Source organism: Mangifera indica, chromosome 4, assembly GCF_011075055.1.
Source record: "Mangifera indica cultivar Alphonso chromosome 4, CATAS_Mindica_2.1, whole genome shotgun sequence".
In the NCBI taxonomy this organism is placed as follows: Eukaryota; Viridiplantae; Streptophyta; class Magnoliopsida; order Sapindales; family Anacardiaceae; genus Mangifera; species Mangifera indica.
This window is the reverse complement of record NC_058140.1, coordinates 9947469-9966328: the sequence shown is the minus strand read 5'-3', so window position 1 is coordinate 9966328 and position 18860 is coordinate 9947469. Positions and strand designations below refer to the sequence as shown.

At 30.0% G+C, this 18860-nt stretch overlaps 1 protein-coding gene across 1 annotated transcript; it reads right to left on the bottom strand.

Moving 5' to 3' along the window:
• Positions 1-2520: 2520 nt before the first annotated feature.
• On the bottom strand, positions 2521-7405 carry LOC123213721 (GATA transcription factor 28-like). The gene is made up of 7 exons (XM_044633209.1): positions 6830-7405; positions 6218-6301; positions 5995-6128; positions 4882-5001; positions 4618-4723; positions 2911-2982; positions 2521-2802 (listed from the first exon to the last, which is right to left on the bottom strand). The coding sequence occupies exons 1-7, from the start codon at positions 7130-7132 to the stop codon at positions 2704-2706; spliced, it is 918 nt and encodes a 305-aa protein (XP_044489144.1). The 5' UTR covers positions 7133-7405; the 3' UTR covers positions 2521-2703.
• Between the last annotated feature and the right edge of the window lie 11455 nt (positions 7406-18860).

Sequence of the window (18860 nt, the reverse complement as noted above, 5' to 3'; positions counted from 1 at the left end):
AAAATTTTAGAGGTTTTTGAAATTTAAAAATAAAATTAAATGCGTTTTCAAAATTTTTAACTTTAAAATATTGTCTAAAAGATAATATTTTATAGTTAGTTAGAATTTTGGTTTTGTTTTAATTTAATTAATAAATTTTTAAATTAGTAAAAAACATATTAATAATTTAATATTTATTAAATACTAATAATAGTTAAATAATTTTAATAAATAGACAAAACAGTCATACCTATAACAATCAAATTTAATAAAGAGGTTTTGAATTTAAGAATAAGTGATAGGTAAGAATTTAACTTTTTAAAACATAATGTATAATAATTTGTCATTTCTTCAAACCTTATATATATAAATTTGAAGGACCCAGTGGCTGGGCTCAGCCTGCAGTTGCAAGCATCTTCTTCAATCCCTAATTTGGAGAGGAAAAATAAGGAGATTATATATATATATATATATATATATATATATATATATATATACACGGAGTATTTTATTGTAAATTATTATTTATATATGCATATCACTTTTCCGGCAATTTGTTTATAATATAGTCCATTGTTCAGATAACAAATATTACATATATTACCCTTATAACATTATTATCATCATTAACATTATAGGACATTTTATTGATAATATTTTAGGTGTCATAACAATATGGATAATATTTTGTCTTAAATTTAATATGTATATTATTTCTTAACTAACTGATTGTTTGTTTTGTAAGCCTATGTTATAACCCTTTTTTTATTTTTTTCTAATATATTTGGTCAAAAGATTTATTCTCGTCTAAGGTTTAATACATATCTGAACTTTTATCTATTAAATTTTCAAAATTTAAATATTCACTCGTTTATTAAATTTTATTATAATTGTTAAAAATAAAACTGTCATTTAAATTTATTTTATTTTATTTTAATTTTGAAAACCCATCATTCCCTCTTACTTTCATATTTCGCAGGTTTTAAAACTAACTTTTTTTTTTCCAAGTCTAGGGTTTGCTGCATCTTATATATTTTTTTCATTCACAGCCATCTCCAACCTTTTAAAAGATCTCAGTTTCAACCCATTTCAAATTCAGATTCTAGATTGCCTCGGGACATAACACTACTCAAAGGAATTATCAAAGTCAGCAATTATTGCCTAGGGACAATACGTCAAAGTAGTCGAATGACGAATTAAAAAAAAGGGGTTCCAAGTACTTACGATAAGAGTTTCCAAAATTTTTATCACTGTGCTCAGACGAAGAGTGGGCGTGAGCTAGTAAGAAGACTTAACTAGTCCTGGATGAACCGTCAGTCAGACTGAAATACTATTTAAATTATATTAAAAATAAAATTTAAAACAAATTTGTCTACTAAACCATTTGATACAAAATACAAAATCTGAATGAACTAGGTTTAAGTTCTAACAATTACAAATCTATCTTTAAAAGAAAATTTTTAGTTTAACCTCTTTGACCCAACACTTCAAACACCCTACTCAGATAGGATAAAATCATAGGTCCCAACCAAACTAGTTAAACCGATCAATCCACTCTGAATTTCAAAGCCATGCGTTCATTTAAGCATAAAAATTAGCTAACAGAGCTTGGGGGCCAATAAAACCATTCTTCTCATTAATCCTTTATGAAATTACTAGATAATTACAATTACAATTTTTTTTTTTTTAAATCTATTGCATGTATTTGTTTTAAGGCCAAACGACTATTTCCCACCCAAGGTATGCTGTAATGACAAGTTTCCCCCCTTTAACTATGGAAATACCAAACACCCACTCATGGCCAGTTAAATTTAACAGAACCCTAACGCCTGAAAATTTTATCTCCTTTTGCCCCCCTAAAGTTTGAAAACAAAAATTTCCCCCCAGCCTAAGTTTAAGAAAATGGCAGTTTCACCCTAGGGTTTGGTTTTGAAATCTCCGGCGACCTCTCCGGCTCCGTTGCCGACGGCTTCTCCCTCCCGAAGAATCCTCTCCTTCCGGTGATCGGTTTCCTCCCATTTGGAGGCCCGATCGTCGCCGGAAAAGCGGTGGGAGACGAAGAACTTCGTCGGGGAAGACGAAGTTCTTCGTCTTCCCAGACGAAGACGAAGCCGTCGTCTTCGTCTGGGAAGACGAAGAACTTCGTCTTCCCCGACGAAGTTCTTCGTCTCCCACCGCTTTTCCGGCGACGATCGGGCCTCCAAATGGGAGGAAACCGATCACCGGAAGGAGAGGATTCTTCGGGAGGGAGAAGCCGTCGGCAACGGAGCCGGAGAGGTCGCCGGAGATTTCAAAACCAAACCCTAGGGTGAAACTGCCATTTTCTTAAACTTAGGCTGGGGGGAAATTTTTGTTTTCAAACTTTAGGGGGGCAAAAGGAGATAAAATTTTCAGGCGTTAGGGTTCTGTTAAATTTAACTGGCCATGAGTGGGTGTTTGGTATTTCCATAGTTAAAGGGGGGAAACTTGTCATTACAGCATACCTTGGGTGGGAAATAGTCGTTTGGCCTTGTTTTAATTAACAAAGTTCGAGTCAAAATATGAAAATTTTCAAGTCATCCTCAACAACATAATTATATAATACATTTTGTATAATAACATAAAGCAGCGAATTATATACAGCAGCTGAACTGTGATGGGAACTTATTACACAGATATGGTTTTCAGATCTATTTTACTTGTGTTCCAAAAGAGCCACAAGGTATGTCACTCACTGCTTGCTCTTCACTGCTCAGCAGGCATAGCTGAGTTTTCATTATTAGCAGCAGCCGTCATGTCAGTAGCTGTGGTCACGGCATCTGAGTCATTAGCTTCGCCATCACTCTGATGAAACCAAGAAAGTCAATGTTTACTGGCTACATTGAGAGAGAGAGAGAGAGAGAGAGAAGGCAGAGTTTAATGGACAGTTTAAGCTCTCCACAAGAGACATACCTGTTCAGTTGTCTTTGCAGAAGGATCTTGGACACCAGTCACTGGGTTCCTGGAGATATCTCTTAAAACTCCCTGTACCATATGAGACAATAATCCATGTCAACAGGGAAGCATGATCAATTATTTTCCAAATTCACTAGGATATAAGTATGTTGCTCGTTAAGATCATTCAGACAAATTAAAATAAGCAGAATATGATGCTTATAATAAGCATATATGGGAGAGGTTGGAATCAACAAATAGAAATTCCTAGAGACCCTAACTTTAGGCATGGGCAAACTATGGCAGCTAAATGCAAAGTTAAAAAAAATAGTTAATATAGACTAAATGACTAGAAAGCAACAGTAAATACTAACATATGGTGGACTCTTGTAGTCAGTTAAACCATGATTGTCTGAGAACTACTCTCAACAAGTAATAATCCCACCTCAAAATAACGCATAAGAACCAGACTTTTTCATTCTTTATTTCTCATGCATTCAGAATTGGGAATAAGATTCACAAAAAGCATATAAATGTTAAGCCTAGATTCCTAGATTATTCATCAAAATGACACATTCATTGAAAGTTCGACATCCATCTCTGTGCATGTGCAACTCAATTACCTCAACATCCAGATTTACTTGAAGGATACTTTTGGATGCGCATCTTGAATACTAGCACCTTTTACCATGATGAAAATATTAACAGTCAATTCCAACACCATGTTCCAGGACAGATTGTTGGCATCATAATCCCTTTCATAGTAATTTCTCTTATACAAAATACAGATACTCACTGATAACACAGACAATATCTTTTCAGTCTCATTACTATGAAAAGAAAACAAATTACTTCTGCTTAAATTATAGTCTAAGAGTTCAAATGTATTTTCCCACTAATTGAAATTGAAGTCCATATTCTCAAAATCCATTAATATGAAGATCTTTCAAAGTGAATCTTATGTAATCTATCTCTAGAGCAAAACAGAATGCCGTTTCTTATAAGAGAATCCGCAATGCTATGTTGAAAGTCCTAGAATCAAAGTAGCTTTTAAGAAACCTCTGGGCCTATAATTTGGGGCTGATAGATAAGGACAGAATAACAAATACAACCATAATCACAAGTACATTTAAACAAAAAAATTATTGATACCCAAAAATGTTTAGACTTTTCCAACATACTTTAGGAGATTCAAACTCAGGCTGCTTTCCAGATCCTACAATGTTTGGCAGCCAAGAAATTCGGTGGGTATTATATTTCACGTTGGTGGCTCAAAATGGATTTCAACTCTTGACCTCTTAGTTGAAACCAAGGGGTTTTACCACAAGGTAACCTTGGATTAGAAATACAGCTAATGCGATTTAATTAAAATATATTCAGACAAGACAACTTGGTCAACCTTACTCTGGTACCATCCTAAGAAACCATCTGATTTAAAAGCTTACACACAGAATAACGGTCCAACAATAAGCTTCTCAACTATTTCTTTAAAAGTAACAGATAATAGAAATGAGTGATATTTTACACAGCTCTCTAATCATCCTATTTCACAAAAAAAACAACCATGTATACAGTCAATGCAACAGACAAGACTTGAAATTAATAACCACCCAACTAGCACTAATATTCATCAGACACTAAATGCAAAAATTCCTAAGAAAAGTACATGTATTTAATTAAACAAAAAAAATTTAATGAACAAGAAAATTTTTATAAAATGCAAACCTTGTTAGCCCACTTGAGCCCACATGCATTACAGAGAGACCTTGGACCAGCAGGCCCACGACGCATCATTGGAGTTGACTTGGAACCGATTCCACAGTGAGTACATCTACAAAAGCATCAAGAAACGTTTAAAAAAGAAATCTATAATCAGCATTTATCTTGAACCGAGAAAATTGGAATTCCCACCCAAACCTTTCCTAAACATAACACCAATATGAAAAATTATACGGTTCACTTAACAATGGCTAAAAGATTGACACTCACGAAATTTCCTGTGCACTTTCATCTGTTCCTGAACCAGCTCCATTCCAACCCGATGAAGCTGAACCCAGTTCATCAGAACTGGCTTTGGAGGATATAAACTGGCCCTTCTTGCGCTGCATCCTGACATGACAATGTAAGGTGTATTAGAACATCACAGGAAAAACAAAAACTAGAGTAACAAGAGAAAAGAGATACAGAAAATGAAAAAAAGGGAAACTGAAACAAAGGGGAGGTCAGCAATGTATTCATAATGAGCAAAAGAGCTGGTCTGTAGAGTAGATAAAATGGCACACAATGACAGTAGAGCAAAGAACACGCATTCTTCTTTTAGTTCCACAATCTAGTCTCAATAGTTCTTCAAAATCTCTAAACTTATTATAGCATTCAAAAAGAAAAAGGTACATAAAAAAGTCACAAGATTATTGCAACAATTTCCACATATACAATACATGAAAATTTGTATTTTAGACAAACAAGGACGATTTTAATAAGTTCATAACAAATTTTGACCTCCAATTTGAGAATTTAAATTTTTAGGAAGGTACTGGAGAATAAAAAATTATCTTCAAATGGCGATACTGCATGATTCATCCCATTTCGGGTATCTTTACTACAAAATTTGAGGGAAGATTCCCTCTTAAGTGATTCCCAATTCTACCAAAAATCATTGTTACATATACAAATTTAACCATAATACTTTGTGGAATTCGACGTGTGTTCCATCAGAACAGGTGTGTCTATCCCAGTTTTTCTATGGACAGAAATTAATCTTTGCCTGGAGACTAAAAAGAGGTGAAATACATGGTTTGACTATCTTTTCTTTGCATTCTCTACTCCACATCACGGAAGCACTAGAGCTGCAAAATAAATTTAAGGTTCTTCCCATGCTAATTAACTACTGAAGGAAAGAGAAAAAAAAGACCCCCAAAAAAACAAGGTGTCATTCTTATTTCTAGGCTGAAAAAAGAATGATAGGCGTCTATTAAGCAAGTTCTATTATCAAACAACGTTTATACACTATTTTTGTTGATCACAGTTTCCACACAAGAGAAGAGAACCTCAATCTGGAAAAAGAAAAACGAACAATAGAATAGGAATCACTCTTTAGAATACCTAAGTGCTACTTCTTTCCGCACACTGTATCGAATTTTCTTATCAAAACATCTTTCTTTTCTTTTCTCTCGGAATCGGTTTAAAGATGCAACTCTCTGTGGTTGAATTGATCGTGCAGAAAAGTCACCCATGTCCTAGGAGAAATATTAAAGCAGCAATAAGAATAATAACCAAATAATGCTGACTCAGAAAGATAAATAACAGAATTGAGATAATCAAGTACCTTTTGATTAACTGGGACTGTCCCCAGGGCAGGAATGGCGGAAGGGATTTCACATCCGCCCAAAAGTAACAACACTGCCTGGACCTGCGAAAATCAACAACAAAAATTTACAATGCCTGCCTCACATGATCCCTTAATATTCTAAAAAGCAACACAACATAAATGAATTAATCAACAGAAAGATCTGACAGATGTTAAAAGCAGAATTGCCAAAACTAAAAGCCCACATTCAGTGAAAGCCAACACTTTTATCAACAGACCATGGTTTGATGACCTCCACAGTTTCAGTGATTAATCAAAATCTAATAAACACGCTTCAGTGCATAAGACACTTCTAATCACAAAAAACACCATACCATAAAGTCAATCATCAATAAGAGCGCCTACATAAACAAATCCAAAAATTAACCGAAAATTCCGAACCTGCGCCACTTCAAAAATATGTCGAGATCAAAACACTAGCACCAAACATATAAACAATTCACAAAATTACCAGTACCCAGAGGCCAAAATCAAAACCTTAGAACTAAAAATCATGAAACAAAGCAAAGCCCGGATGCCAAAACATTAAAAAAAATATTATTAAGAAAATTTTAAAGAGGAAAACTAAACCTTATCAGGGGAAACGGCGTCGAATACATAAACCTCGCCTTGAAACGACAGCGTAAGCTGATCACAAGCGCTATAACCAGCAGGAACAGCAAGGAAGTCGGAGCCCGGCACAAAAGAACCGTTTGAGAGAGGAACAATATTTTGAACACCGCCATTCATAACCGAGACGACGGTGTCGTTTTGGTAGTGAATCTGGGGAGGATTATCAATGGATTCCTCTCCATTGGCATCATCATCTTCTTCTTGGTGAGAAATCATGGGCCCGCAAGGGTACATTGAAGCGTGGTGGTTTGAGTTTGGCATTGTTCTTTTTAACTCATAACAAATTTGAAGAAGATTATAAAAAAAAAATAAAGAACCCTAAAATTCTTTATAAAAAATAAAATAATCACAAATTAAAAAATTGAACGAAAAAGGTGTAAGTGAGAGAAGACTTGGAGAGATTGCGTCAGGATAAAGGGTTGGTTTGGAATTGTAAAATTCAGGGAGTTGGGCGCTTGTGATTGGAGGAATTTTCTATTCATTCTTCTACTCGATCAGTCCTGTCCTGTTTATTCAAGTTTCAGTAAAAAAATTTCGGAGTTCAGATTTTGGGTTTCAAATTTATAGTCCGGGCCGGATTTATTAAATCGAATCCTATTTCAGCTCTGATCGTGTAAACCCACCCTAATTTTAAAAGGGAATAGAATAATTTTCCATCCAAATTTTACTTCAATCCCAAAATCATACTTATAACAGATAAAAAACTCAAATGCTTATTCATAAACTAACTATCATCCAAAATTTCAATTAAAGACAAGGGTAAAATCATTATTTTATCTATAAACTTTAAAACTTAGAAAGTTTCATCATTTTCACCTTCAAATTTTAAAAACTAACACTTCAACCCATCCTTAAAATTTAAAAAGTTTAAATTTCACCCTTAAGATTTGTTTCCTTCTCTAGCTACCATCATTCCGATCAACGGCCGACGCTTTCCACCTATCTTTCATCTTCAACTATGAAGGATGATCCTTGGTTGTCTAGATCTGGACGGCAAAACATCGTCTAAATCTGGAAGAAGAGATGAAGGATGACGCTTCATCGTCCTTCTTCACCTCGTCCAGACACAACGACAAAAGACAACAAAGTGTCATTCTTCGTCGTCTAGGTGACACAACGAAAGATGACACTTTGTCATTCTTCGTCGTTGCTTTTAGATGATACTTCATCATCCAGATCTAGGCAACGAAGGATCGTCTTTCGTCGTCCTCTGTAGCAAGAGATGGAAGATCGGTGAAAAACGCTAGCTATCAGTCGGAATGATGGTAGCTAGAGAAAGAAGCAAACCCTAGGGGTGAAATCTAAACTTTTCAAACTTTGAGGATGGATTGAAGTGTTAATTTTTAAAACTTGAAGGGGAAATAATAAAAATTTCAAAATTTTAAAGTTTATAAATAAAATAATGATTTTATCCCTATCTTTAATTGAAAATTTGGACTACAGTTAGTCTATGGGTGAGCGTTTGGCCTTTTCAATTGTTGTGGATAAGATTTTAAGTTTAGGCTAAAATTTAGGTGGGAAATAGTCTTTTCCCCATTTTAAAAGGGAAATTAATTAAAATACCCAAAAGTCAATTGCCCAAAGCATATTTATCCAATTTTATCAACATTAAACTAATAAACCCAATAACCATGTAACGATGATAATGCCCTTTTAGTTAAATACAATGAATCCTGGAAAAGGAAAAAGCAACACACGAATTATATAACCCAACCACAAGTATTCGCACTTTTGTCTATTGGCCAACTTCATCGGTGATTTTCATAAGTTTTCCAGCAACCTAAATGGCTCAAAGGTTAGTAAATCAATTTTTGTTATGTTTTATACATTCTAGTGTAGAGATTAAGTTGATTGGACTAGTTTTTTTGAGTGTTTTTAGGCCTAGGGTTTTGGATTTAAATATTTAATGAATAACTTAAATTCTTGACGTTTTGGATGAATTTTGTTAGAGGTTTTTTGTTAAAATAAATACAATGTTGATTTTTGATGAAATGAGATTCGCAAAGCAGAGTTTGAGAGGTGAAATCTCACCACACGAATGTGGTGAGATGGGGAGGTTTTGTTATTTTTTAAACTTTAGACTATACAAATGTGTGTGGGTTTGGGGGGGCGGCAAAGGTGAATTTTTCAAATAGTTTGCCACACAAATCATGTGGTGGGGGCAAATTGTAATTTTTCAAACATTTTTCACCACACAAAATTGTGTGTTGATGGTTGGGGGCAAATTGATAATTTTTATTAAAATTATTCATTTAAGGGTTTTTAAACGTATACTTTTCAAATTTTATATCTATTTTTTTTAGTAATGCAATTATCTTGAAAATCGATCTCATTTTTATTATTTTGGATTTTTTCATTTAATTTAATGAGTTTCGACTTGTAATTTATAAATTGTTAGTATGTTTACATAAAACATTGAAATTATGAAATAAAGCATTCTAGATAACTTTTCAAAAGGCCAAAGGACTATTTCCCACCCAAGGTATGTTTTTTTCCACAAATTCCCACTCGTTAACTTTGAAAAACCCATTTACCTACCCATGGGCTGTTAAAAAAAACTTCAGATTGACGGATTCAAGGATAAAATCGTTATTTTATCTGTAATATTAAAAATAAACTTAAATTCAATTTCTTTTTTACCCCCAAACCCTAACAACTAACTATTTTTCCCCATAGGGTTTCCAAACTTTTGGATTGAATTTTTTGACAATGACAACGATCTCCAGGCAACATCTCTTTCTCCCCGACGTCTCCTCTTTTCGACCGTGCGACGTCTTCCCCTCATAGGCGTCGTCATTGACGAAGACGATGCGTCTTCGTTCAGAAACGAAGACGATTCGTCTTTGTCTCGATGAAGACGTCATACAACATCGAAAGTGTACAATCGAAAGGAGGGGTCATCGAAGAGGGAGAGTAGGTGCTTGAAAATCGCTGGTTGTCGTCGAAAAAATTAGATCTGAAGTTTGGAAACCCTAGGGGGAGAATGCAATTTTTGAAAACTTAGGTTGGGGAGAAAGTGTTAGTTTTTAGGGTTTGAGGGGGAAAATGATATGAGCAACGGACTCAGTTAAGTTTAACAGCTTGTGAGTAGGTAAATGAGATTTTCAAAGTTAACGGGGGAACTTTAAGAATTCAGTATAGTTTGGGTGGAAAATAGTCCTTTGGCCTTTTCAAAATATTCAATTTGGGGATACTTTGCTATCTTTTGTATTCAGTGAGTGAATTGAAATTTTTTTCATTTAAAGGTTTTTTAACTAGTAAATTTCAAATTTTTTGTTTGTATTTCTGAATAAAATATTTGTAAAGAAAATTGATGTAATTGCAATTTTTTTTCTTACAAAGACCACCACAAGAGAGAAAAAAGAATGAGACAAAGGGGGAAATGAAATTCCCTATCAATCGGCACTTTAAAGCTCAAGTTAGTATGCACAAATATAAAGATGTGATAGACATGATTAAATATATATTGACATGAGACTTGTTGACTTGTAATAACTTTTACAGTTATTGTATGTATAAATACTTTGATATTATGAACTTTTTTTCTTTTCGATCATAATCACGAACTTATTTTCTTTAAATCGAAATCATAATGTTAGATAATCAATGAAATTGTATATGTGAATGCATTATAAGGTTAAAGTTTTTATATAATGAAACAAGGGTAATTTTGATACTCTATTAGATATTTGAGGCAATTTTGTTTAACTCCTTGATATTTTTGGCATTTTATTAAACCAAAAAGATGTGGGCAATTTTTTTTACCCATAAAATATGGGTAATTTAATTAATTTCCCATTTTAAAACATATAAAACATCTCTTCAATAAAAAAATGACAAATCTAAACCACCATAAACTATTATTATAATTTTTATATATTTTTTTTATCAAAACATTGATAAAAAAATAGTTTTAGACATTAAATTAATGTATAAAATAATTGATATTGAAACATAAACCATTTAAAAAATTACAATTAGAGAAATCTTGTAAAATCTCTCTCTTTCTCTTTGTCTCCACACACACACACACACAAAATTTAGTTTTAGGTTCACTTAATATTTAAATTCATTTCAAATTTACTCAGTTAAAGTGAAACAAATAATACACAAATATAACATTAATATAAATTAACAAGCACTACTTTTTGAAATCTATTGTGCCTCGGGCTTGAACAAAGGAACGATAACTTAATAAGAATATTTTTTATTTAGACTTGCTTAAAACCCAAATTATGTTTAGCCTAAAACTAATTTTTTAAAATCAAACAATTGGATCTCGAACTTGTCTAACCCAATTGATAAGCCTCTTTGTGACTATGCTTACAAAAAATGGACATTTTGTTTGTAAATCTAAAATTTTGAATTTTTTGAAGGTCAAATGTATTTCCCAACCAATGTTTGATGAAATAACAAATTCTTACTATTTAAATTTGAAAAAGTCAATTTTTACCTATTTATTAAATTTATTAACAAAATTTGTTAATTTCTTTTATAAAATTATTGAAAAAACAAAAGACCCCTCAAACTAACACTTTGTCTCCAAAATTTTTTAAAATAATTTTTAATCCTAATTTATATAATTTTCAATAAAAATAATAAAAAATTTACTACTACAACTATCTATAGAAGTGTTAATGACATATAACTGTAAATTTGGGGCAAAAACAATTTTTAAAATTTTAAATGTGTTAATGAAATTTAAAGGTTTTTTGAAATTTGAAAAAAAAAATTAGGTATTTTTGAAATTTTCAAATATCTAATATGTCCTTCAATAGTTTTAAAAATAACAGTTACATCCTCTAAAAAATTAACATAATGCAATAAATTAAATGTTTAAATATCATATTCAAACTATTGGGCTATAGTTATATTTTAAAAATATATGAGGATGCAATAATTTTTTAGACAAGATAAGGGTGTTATTGTAATATTTTAAACCTCGGGAATAAAATATAGTTAATTACATTTCTGTTCTAATATTTGGACAAATTGATATAAATATATCATTTCATCAAACATTGGATGGGAAATAGTCATTTGGACTTCTTTGAAAGATGGAAAGATAAATGACAGTTTCACTTTAGGCTTTCAAACTGTATCCAAACTTTAAAACTTAGTTAACACAGAATTGTAATCACCTTCTTTGATGCACTTTAATAGTATAAGTATTGACAACAAGTACAAATACGAATACAAATGTTAATATAATAATATGTGATTTGAGTTATTTCATTTTTAACTCAAAATTACTTATTCACATAATGACATATTTATAATAGTTGTATTTATACCAATCGTTAATGATTGATAATTATGTTAAGACTTAAGTGAATTATGTTTCGATTTAGATATTTTTTTATCCGCCAAGAACTAAACAAAACTTGTTCTACATCGAGTTTTTACTATGTTTTTGTAATTTGTATTCTTATTAGAGTATAATTTGTCAAAAAATTAACCTAATTTAGCGGATGTGAAATAAAAGAATATATAGCTTAAATTAATAATTTTTTATGATAAAAAGTAAAATAAAGGGTTATTAATTAAAATGACTAGGCTATAGTAAATGTCAAAATTTGGAAGGACTAAACCTATGATCAACAAATTGCTATCCAACGAGAATGCCACCTACATAAACTGAGTTGTCCGTCATTCATCGCCCATGTCCAAAATCCTAGCCAATTTTTGTCCAAAATTCGACAAAGCACCACCTACATTCACACTCCAAAGCTTAAAAACACAATTTTCCTAAACTTTTAATTCTTAAAGTTTACCTTAGCTGTTATCTTTCATCACTGTCGACAAGCTTCTTTTCATTGTCTTCAGTTAGATATCAACTAAGAAATGGAAAAATGTAAGATTTTACCATTTTGTGTAATGATATTACATTTTAAGTATAATCATGTGGAAAATGTTGTGTTAATCTTGATTATTGAGTATATTTATATTTAAGAGTTCAAATTTACAAATTGATTAAGATTTGAATTTGTTTTGTAATTAATAGAGTTTAGAATGTGATTTAAGTAGATTGAACAAGTTTAGAGTTGATTAAGTCAATAATTTAACCCAAAAAGGAATTTTACTGTTCACACAAAATTTCTGAGAAAGTTTTGTATAAACACCCAACCTTAAAATGAGGAGGTTTGTTAAGAACAAAATTTAAGGGGGCGTTTGATTTGGGTTTTTTAAAATTACCTTGGTAATCTATATTTTATTCCCTTATTTTGTTTATCAGTAATAAAAAATTATAGTAATATTTTATTACCAATGCTGATGTGACAGGTAATATAGGTGGTAATCTGATTACCACCTTCACCTTAGATATTTAAAGATTACTGGGGTAATCTTGATTTTATTATAATTATATTATTATTTATTAATTTTTTGAGACAAAAATAAATTTATTTTTAATTAATATGAAAAATAATATAAAAAATATTTAAAAATAATTATATTCAAGGGCATTTAAGTAAAATAATTTACTAGTAATCTTTTATTATCTTTAACCAAATACAATAATTATTTATACCTACCAAATTTTATTAAACATAGTAATCATTTATATCCAGTAATTTTCTAAGTAATTTATCTTCAAGGTAATCTTTATATTTTGATAATAAAACATTACTCAAATCAAACATCCCCTAAGGGTTATTTTCTATGAAACCTATGAAGTAAGAAAGCTAGAGGGGCTAAACAAGATCGTTGCAATCATGTTTAGGGTTTGAAGCCTTGAATTGAGATTAAACACTAAAAAAATTATTCTATGCATCAAACTTAAGATTGACATTATATAGCCTAAAATCATTGGAATCACACCTCGTGTGTGTATGTATGTATGTATATATATGTATATATATATATATATATATATATATATATATATATATATATATATATATATATATATATATATATATATATATATTATATATATATATATTGTCAATCTTTTTTATAAATAAATATAAATGAAACATTAAAACAAATGACATTGATAAACAATGTTTATAGAACAAAACTTAATTCTTCTAACAAAACAATAACCTCACTTATTAATTGTCAAGTTTATTAATCAACTATCATTTTGTAAAAGTGCTAGCATTAAAGATTAAAGTCGAAGAGTATTAATGAATTTAAAATATAAAACTCTGTATGATTATAGATGATATAAAGAAATTTTCTTTGTAAAAGTAATGTAAATGTCATATAATGGAAAAGTTTATTGGAAGGTCAAATTTTTAGTAGACTCACCAAATATTTTATGAGAAAATGTTACAGAAAAGATTAGAAAACAATATGATGGAGTAATACTTAATGATAATTTAATTTATGGACAATTACACTTAGTTTTGTTCAAACGGATGGAATAAAAATATGTAAAGATGAAAAAGTTGCATACCAAAGATAAAAAGAGAGAAAACAATTAGGTAAGAAACTAAGAATATTTTGTGAACACTTTGATTCTCAACACAAAAATCTTTATCCTAAAAAGCATAAACCAAAAAAAAAAAAAAAAAACTAAGAAATCTAAATATTGTAACTGTCTTTGTAGTAAGACGAATTTTCCAAAAACAATACTCAAAACCTCACAAACATATATATGCTGGAGGTGCTAAAAATAAGAACACACGTCCAGATATTGTTGATTAAGTAAGAAGATTAAAGAAATATAATTAAGACATTAATCAATAAGGTCTAACAACGGTTCAAAACTTCACATCTAAGATAAATTGATTGATGTAAAAGTCTATAATTAAGACATTTGCCTCAAAACAAACTTCGTTTTAGTAAATGATTTATCAGAAATAATGATTTTAGGAACACATTTTTATATAAAAAAATACAATTTTTCACAATTGATAATAATGGTATTAAAACCAATATTATGGGAGAAGAAAGAATTTTTGAATTTACTTACAAACCGATAAAACAAAATTTTATCATTCTCCAAGAAATTTCAACCCAAAAAAGAAAAGTAAATAATATTATCCAAAATAAAGAAAAACATAAAAAACATTTGAAGGATGAACTAAAACAACAAAGAATAGAAGATCAACTTTAACTAAAAGAAATTTAACAAAAGAATTAAAATTTAAAATTCAAATTCAAATTCAAATTCAAATATGCTCAAATGTCCCAAATGCTTTCTAGAAAAGAAAACAACATATAATTGAATTACCTTATGAAAATTCTTTCGATGAAAAAGATATTCCCACAGAAATAAGATCAATCCAAATGAGTGTCAAATTAGAAGAATGTTGTTAAAAAAGGAATTAACAACTTATTTAAAAAAATTAATAAGACTAAGTAAATCTCCATGAAGTTACTCAACTTTCTATGTCCAAAAAAAAAAATGTTTAAAATATTGCATCAAAATAGATTTTTGCATGATAACAAGTAATTTAATGTATGTTTTACTTTGAAATTGAACACATCAAATGAGAAGCTAATTTTTTGTCTGATTTTCTTAGCAGTGAATTTCTTTATGGGAGGTAACCATGCCACCCAAAAACACAACCTAAAAACAAACAAAGACATCTTATATTCAAAATCCCCAAAATACCAAAACTTGGTTTGAAATTGTCTCCTAAGAAAAGGAACAAAAAGGAGATCAAAAATAAAAAGGCATAGCCTCAACAAGTTCTTCCCCCAACTCCAGAGATTAGAGAATACAATCCTGGATTGAATCCTTCCAACAAACTCTAGAAGTGGCTTTAGCCATCATTGCAACAAAGAATATTGAAAGCAAAAAGAAGACGTTATTTCAATTCTTTTAAAAACTCTACGATCAGGGCAAAAATATTTTTTAAAAGAAGCATCAGTAAATATCTTAATCATACAAAATTAATTTCAAAGTGAAGATCCAAGAATTTAGTAAAAAATGTTTCCCAAAAGGATTTCATTTTATCCCAAATGATTTAAGAAAAACTCAAATTTTTTATGAATTTATCTAAGTGGATTATGATTCCTGTGGACTCAAACACCACCAAAGTAAAGAAAATCATGACTTGATCACCCATTCCTACTTTTATATCATGAAAGTCTTCAATCCTTTTGGATGAGGTAAAGATCTATCAAAACATAGAAAATTTTCTCAAGTGTTTGACCTTTCTGGTTATACATACTAGGATTAACAAAACAATTGGTTTTATGTTTGCTTTGTCCAAACAATCAAATCAAGTACTCTTGAATGATTTATTTAAAAAGAAACATAATATTTAAATTTCTTTTTTGGTTTGTCCAATGGTGGACGCTATATGGTGTCATACTAGAAAAATTTCCACAATTTGTTCAAGAGTCTTTAATTTCTTCAAATTGAACTTCAAATGTTCTTTTAAGAAAATCTCATTTTCCACCAACCCTTCATTTCTTGTTCAGGTTTCATTTGTCATGAATTTGTTTCATAGGAATATAAAACCGATGGATTAAACAACCAAATTCCACACCTAGCAAGAAAGTTCAAAGTGAAGTGGTGGGAAAAAAATGACCACTCTTATGTCACCAAAGAAAATGTTCAATTATATTTATCAAATATCTCTCAATTGAAAAATGTAATCAGTCTTGAAATTGCCAAATTTTTACAAAACAAATCAATGGTTTCATCATCTCTTGCTGGAGCCCAGTCAAAGGAAGAATTAAAATTTCAATTGAAAAATTTGTTGTTTTAACTACAAGATGACAAAGGTCATCAAGACTCAAGCTCCCTTATTAATTATGCCAAAAGTAATGAGAATGACTGTTTTGGAATCCTCTAATCTCTTTAAGATGATCCAATCAATACAAACAATTCAAAGAAGTAATGACTCAAGACGAATGTCTAAAAATTTTCTCTTGTAAAATATCAAATTCAAAATTTTGATGAATACTAAAATAAAAGAATATTTTGCTTGGAAAGAATTCTCCAAAGATCCCTCACCATTTGAATAATTCAAATGTTACTCATTGGGTCCAAAACAATTCTAAAATTAATCAAAGATGGTGACACCCATTTGGTTTGAGCTACAAGCAAAGACACGTGAAATATATTCAAAATATGATTAAGGGATAAATAGATTCCCCCGACAAAGCTCATTGTAAAAGAAAAAAAGTCATTACAAATGAAAATAATCTCTACTCTGGACAAATGTTGCAAGACTCCCTGCCAAAACGATCCGTGTAGCGCTAGCAAGTTTAATTTAAGGTCATAGGCATAAATTTGGAAAACTAAGGGATAAAAACAATATTACATGGGAAAATTACAAATAAAACTCATATCTTCTATATTTATCAATTATTGCCATATTCAAGATTTGGTGTGGGGTTGTATGTGAAAATTTTAAAAATTAAGGGGGTCATAATCTAGTGTACCAGGTGAAATTACAAAGAAACTTTGTAGCTTATATATATGTTAATTTACCCCATTTACTTGTATTTTAGCACTAGGTTGTATTTGTGAATTACATATGCTAAGGGGGGAATATAAAATTTATCAAAAGTTATAAAAAATACGTGAGTCCACACTAGGGGTGTGCACAGTTCGGTTTGGTGCATTTTAAAAGTATATTCAAACCAAATTGAAAAAAATGGTTTGAAAAATTTTCAAATCAAACCAAACCATTTTAGATTACAAATCAAATTAAACTAAATTGAAAAAAAACAGTTTGGTTAAGTTTGAATTATGGTTTGAACTATAGTTATCAATATCTTACGATACACAATATGTATCATATCCTATGATACAGATGGAAAACAATATACATTATAAAATATATCAAATTAATACGATATTGTAAACGTATCATATGATACAATATGTATTCTATAATATGATATATATTACCAATACAAATTGATACTTTTTTTAGAGAAAATGATAGTGCATTAAAAGTGTATATGAAAAACTTTGAAATGTTAAAGGTGTTTGTGATTTTTTTAAAATAATGACATGTCAATTATAATATTTTATTATTTTATTAATATTTTATTATTTTAATTTTTAAAAGGTATATAATATGATATGATACACAATATGGTAAATTAGATTTTTTTACATACGATACACGATTCAACTACTATAGTTTAAATCTTTTAAAATAATATATATATATATATATATATATATATATATATATATATATATATATATATATATATATATATATATATATATATATATATATATATATATATATATATATATATATATATATATATATACACATACACACAATATAAATGTAAAGAAAATGATAAAATAAATATTAAAAAACAAATTGTAAATCTAAATGCTTATTAGAAAATTTTGTCAAATATACTTATATATATGTATTTTAAAAAAATACGGTTTATTGTTTGATTCGGTTTGAAAATCTCCCAAATCGTAACCCGAACTAAAAAAAATCATTTGAAAAAATTCAACTTAAACCAAACTATTTTATAAACCAAACCATAATTTTTAAGTTATTCAGTTTGGTTTTACAATTTGAACTGAATTATGCACACCTCTAGTTCACACTAATAATGTAATCTCGTGGGTTTATGAAAATTTTGGTGTGGGGGAAAATGTAAGATTTAATAGGTTAAATGTAAGAATTTGGAGATAGAGATAGACTGATATTACATGTGAGAGGCATGCCTAACTTTTTATGTTCTATAGAAGTCTATTATGAGGGATAATAAAAAGGTGTTATACCTATATAGAGGATACATCATTCACTATATGCACCCATAAAGAGTTGACGCCTATAAAGAGGTGTTATGAGAAAAAGATAAAGTTCATAGATTAGCTTCCACAAAGAGATATTAGGACAAGTTCATGTATATTGTGAATTATTATAGCCTAAGAAAGTACTCATGTGGATAAGGTGTCAAATCCCTATTTTAGCCTAAATTATTCGACATAGAGATAAGATAAGATAAAGGATGAATGCTTTCACCATAGAGAATGGATGACACACATGCAATGCATTCTATGTCATCTAAGAAAGGGTAGAGATGAACCCTAGAT

What these genes read in the sequence shown, in the direction of transcription:
- LOC123213721 (XM_044633209.1), bottom strand. Translation starts at nt 7,132, where the DNA reads ATGCCAAACTCAAACCACCACGCTTCAATGTACCCTTGCGGGCCCATG. An exon ending in ACGCCGTTTCCCCTGATAAG is followed by an intron (nt 6,302 to 6,829) that starts GTTTAGTTTTCC and finishes TGATTTTCGCAG; the next exon opens with GTCCAGGCAGTGTTGTTACT. An exon ending in CAGTCCCAGTTAATCAAAAG is followed by an intron (nt 6,129 to 6,217) that starts GTACTTGATTAT and finishes TATTTCTCCTAG; the next exon opens with GACATGGGTGACTTTTCTGC.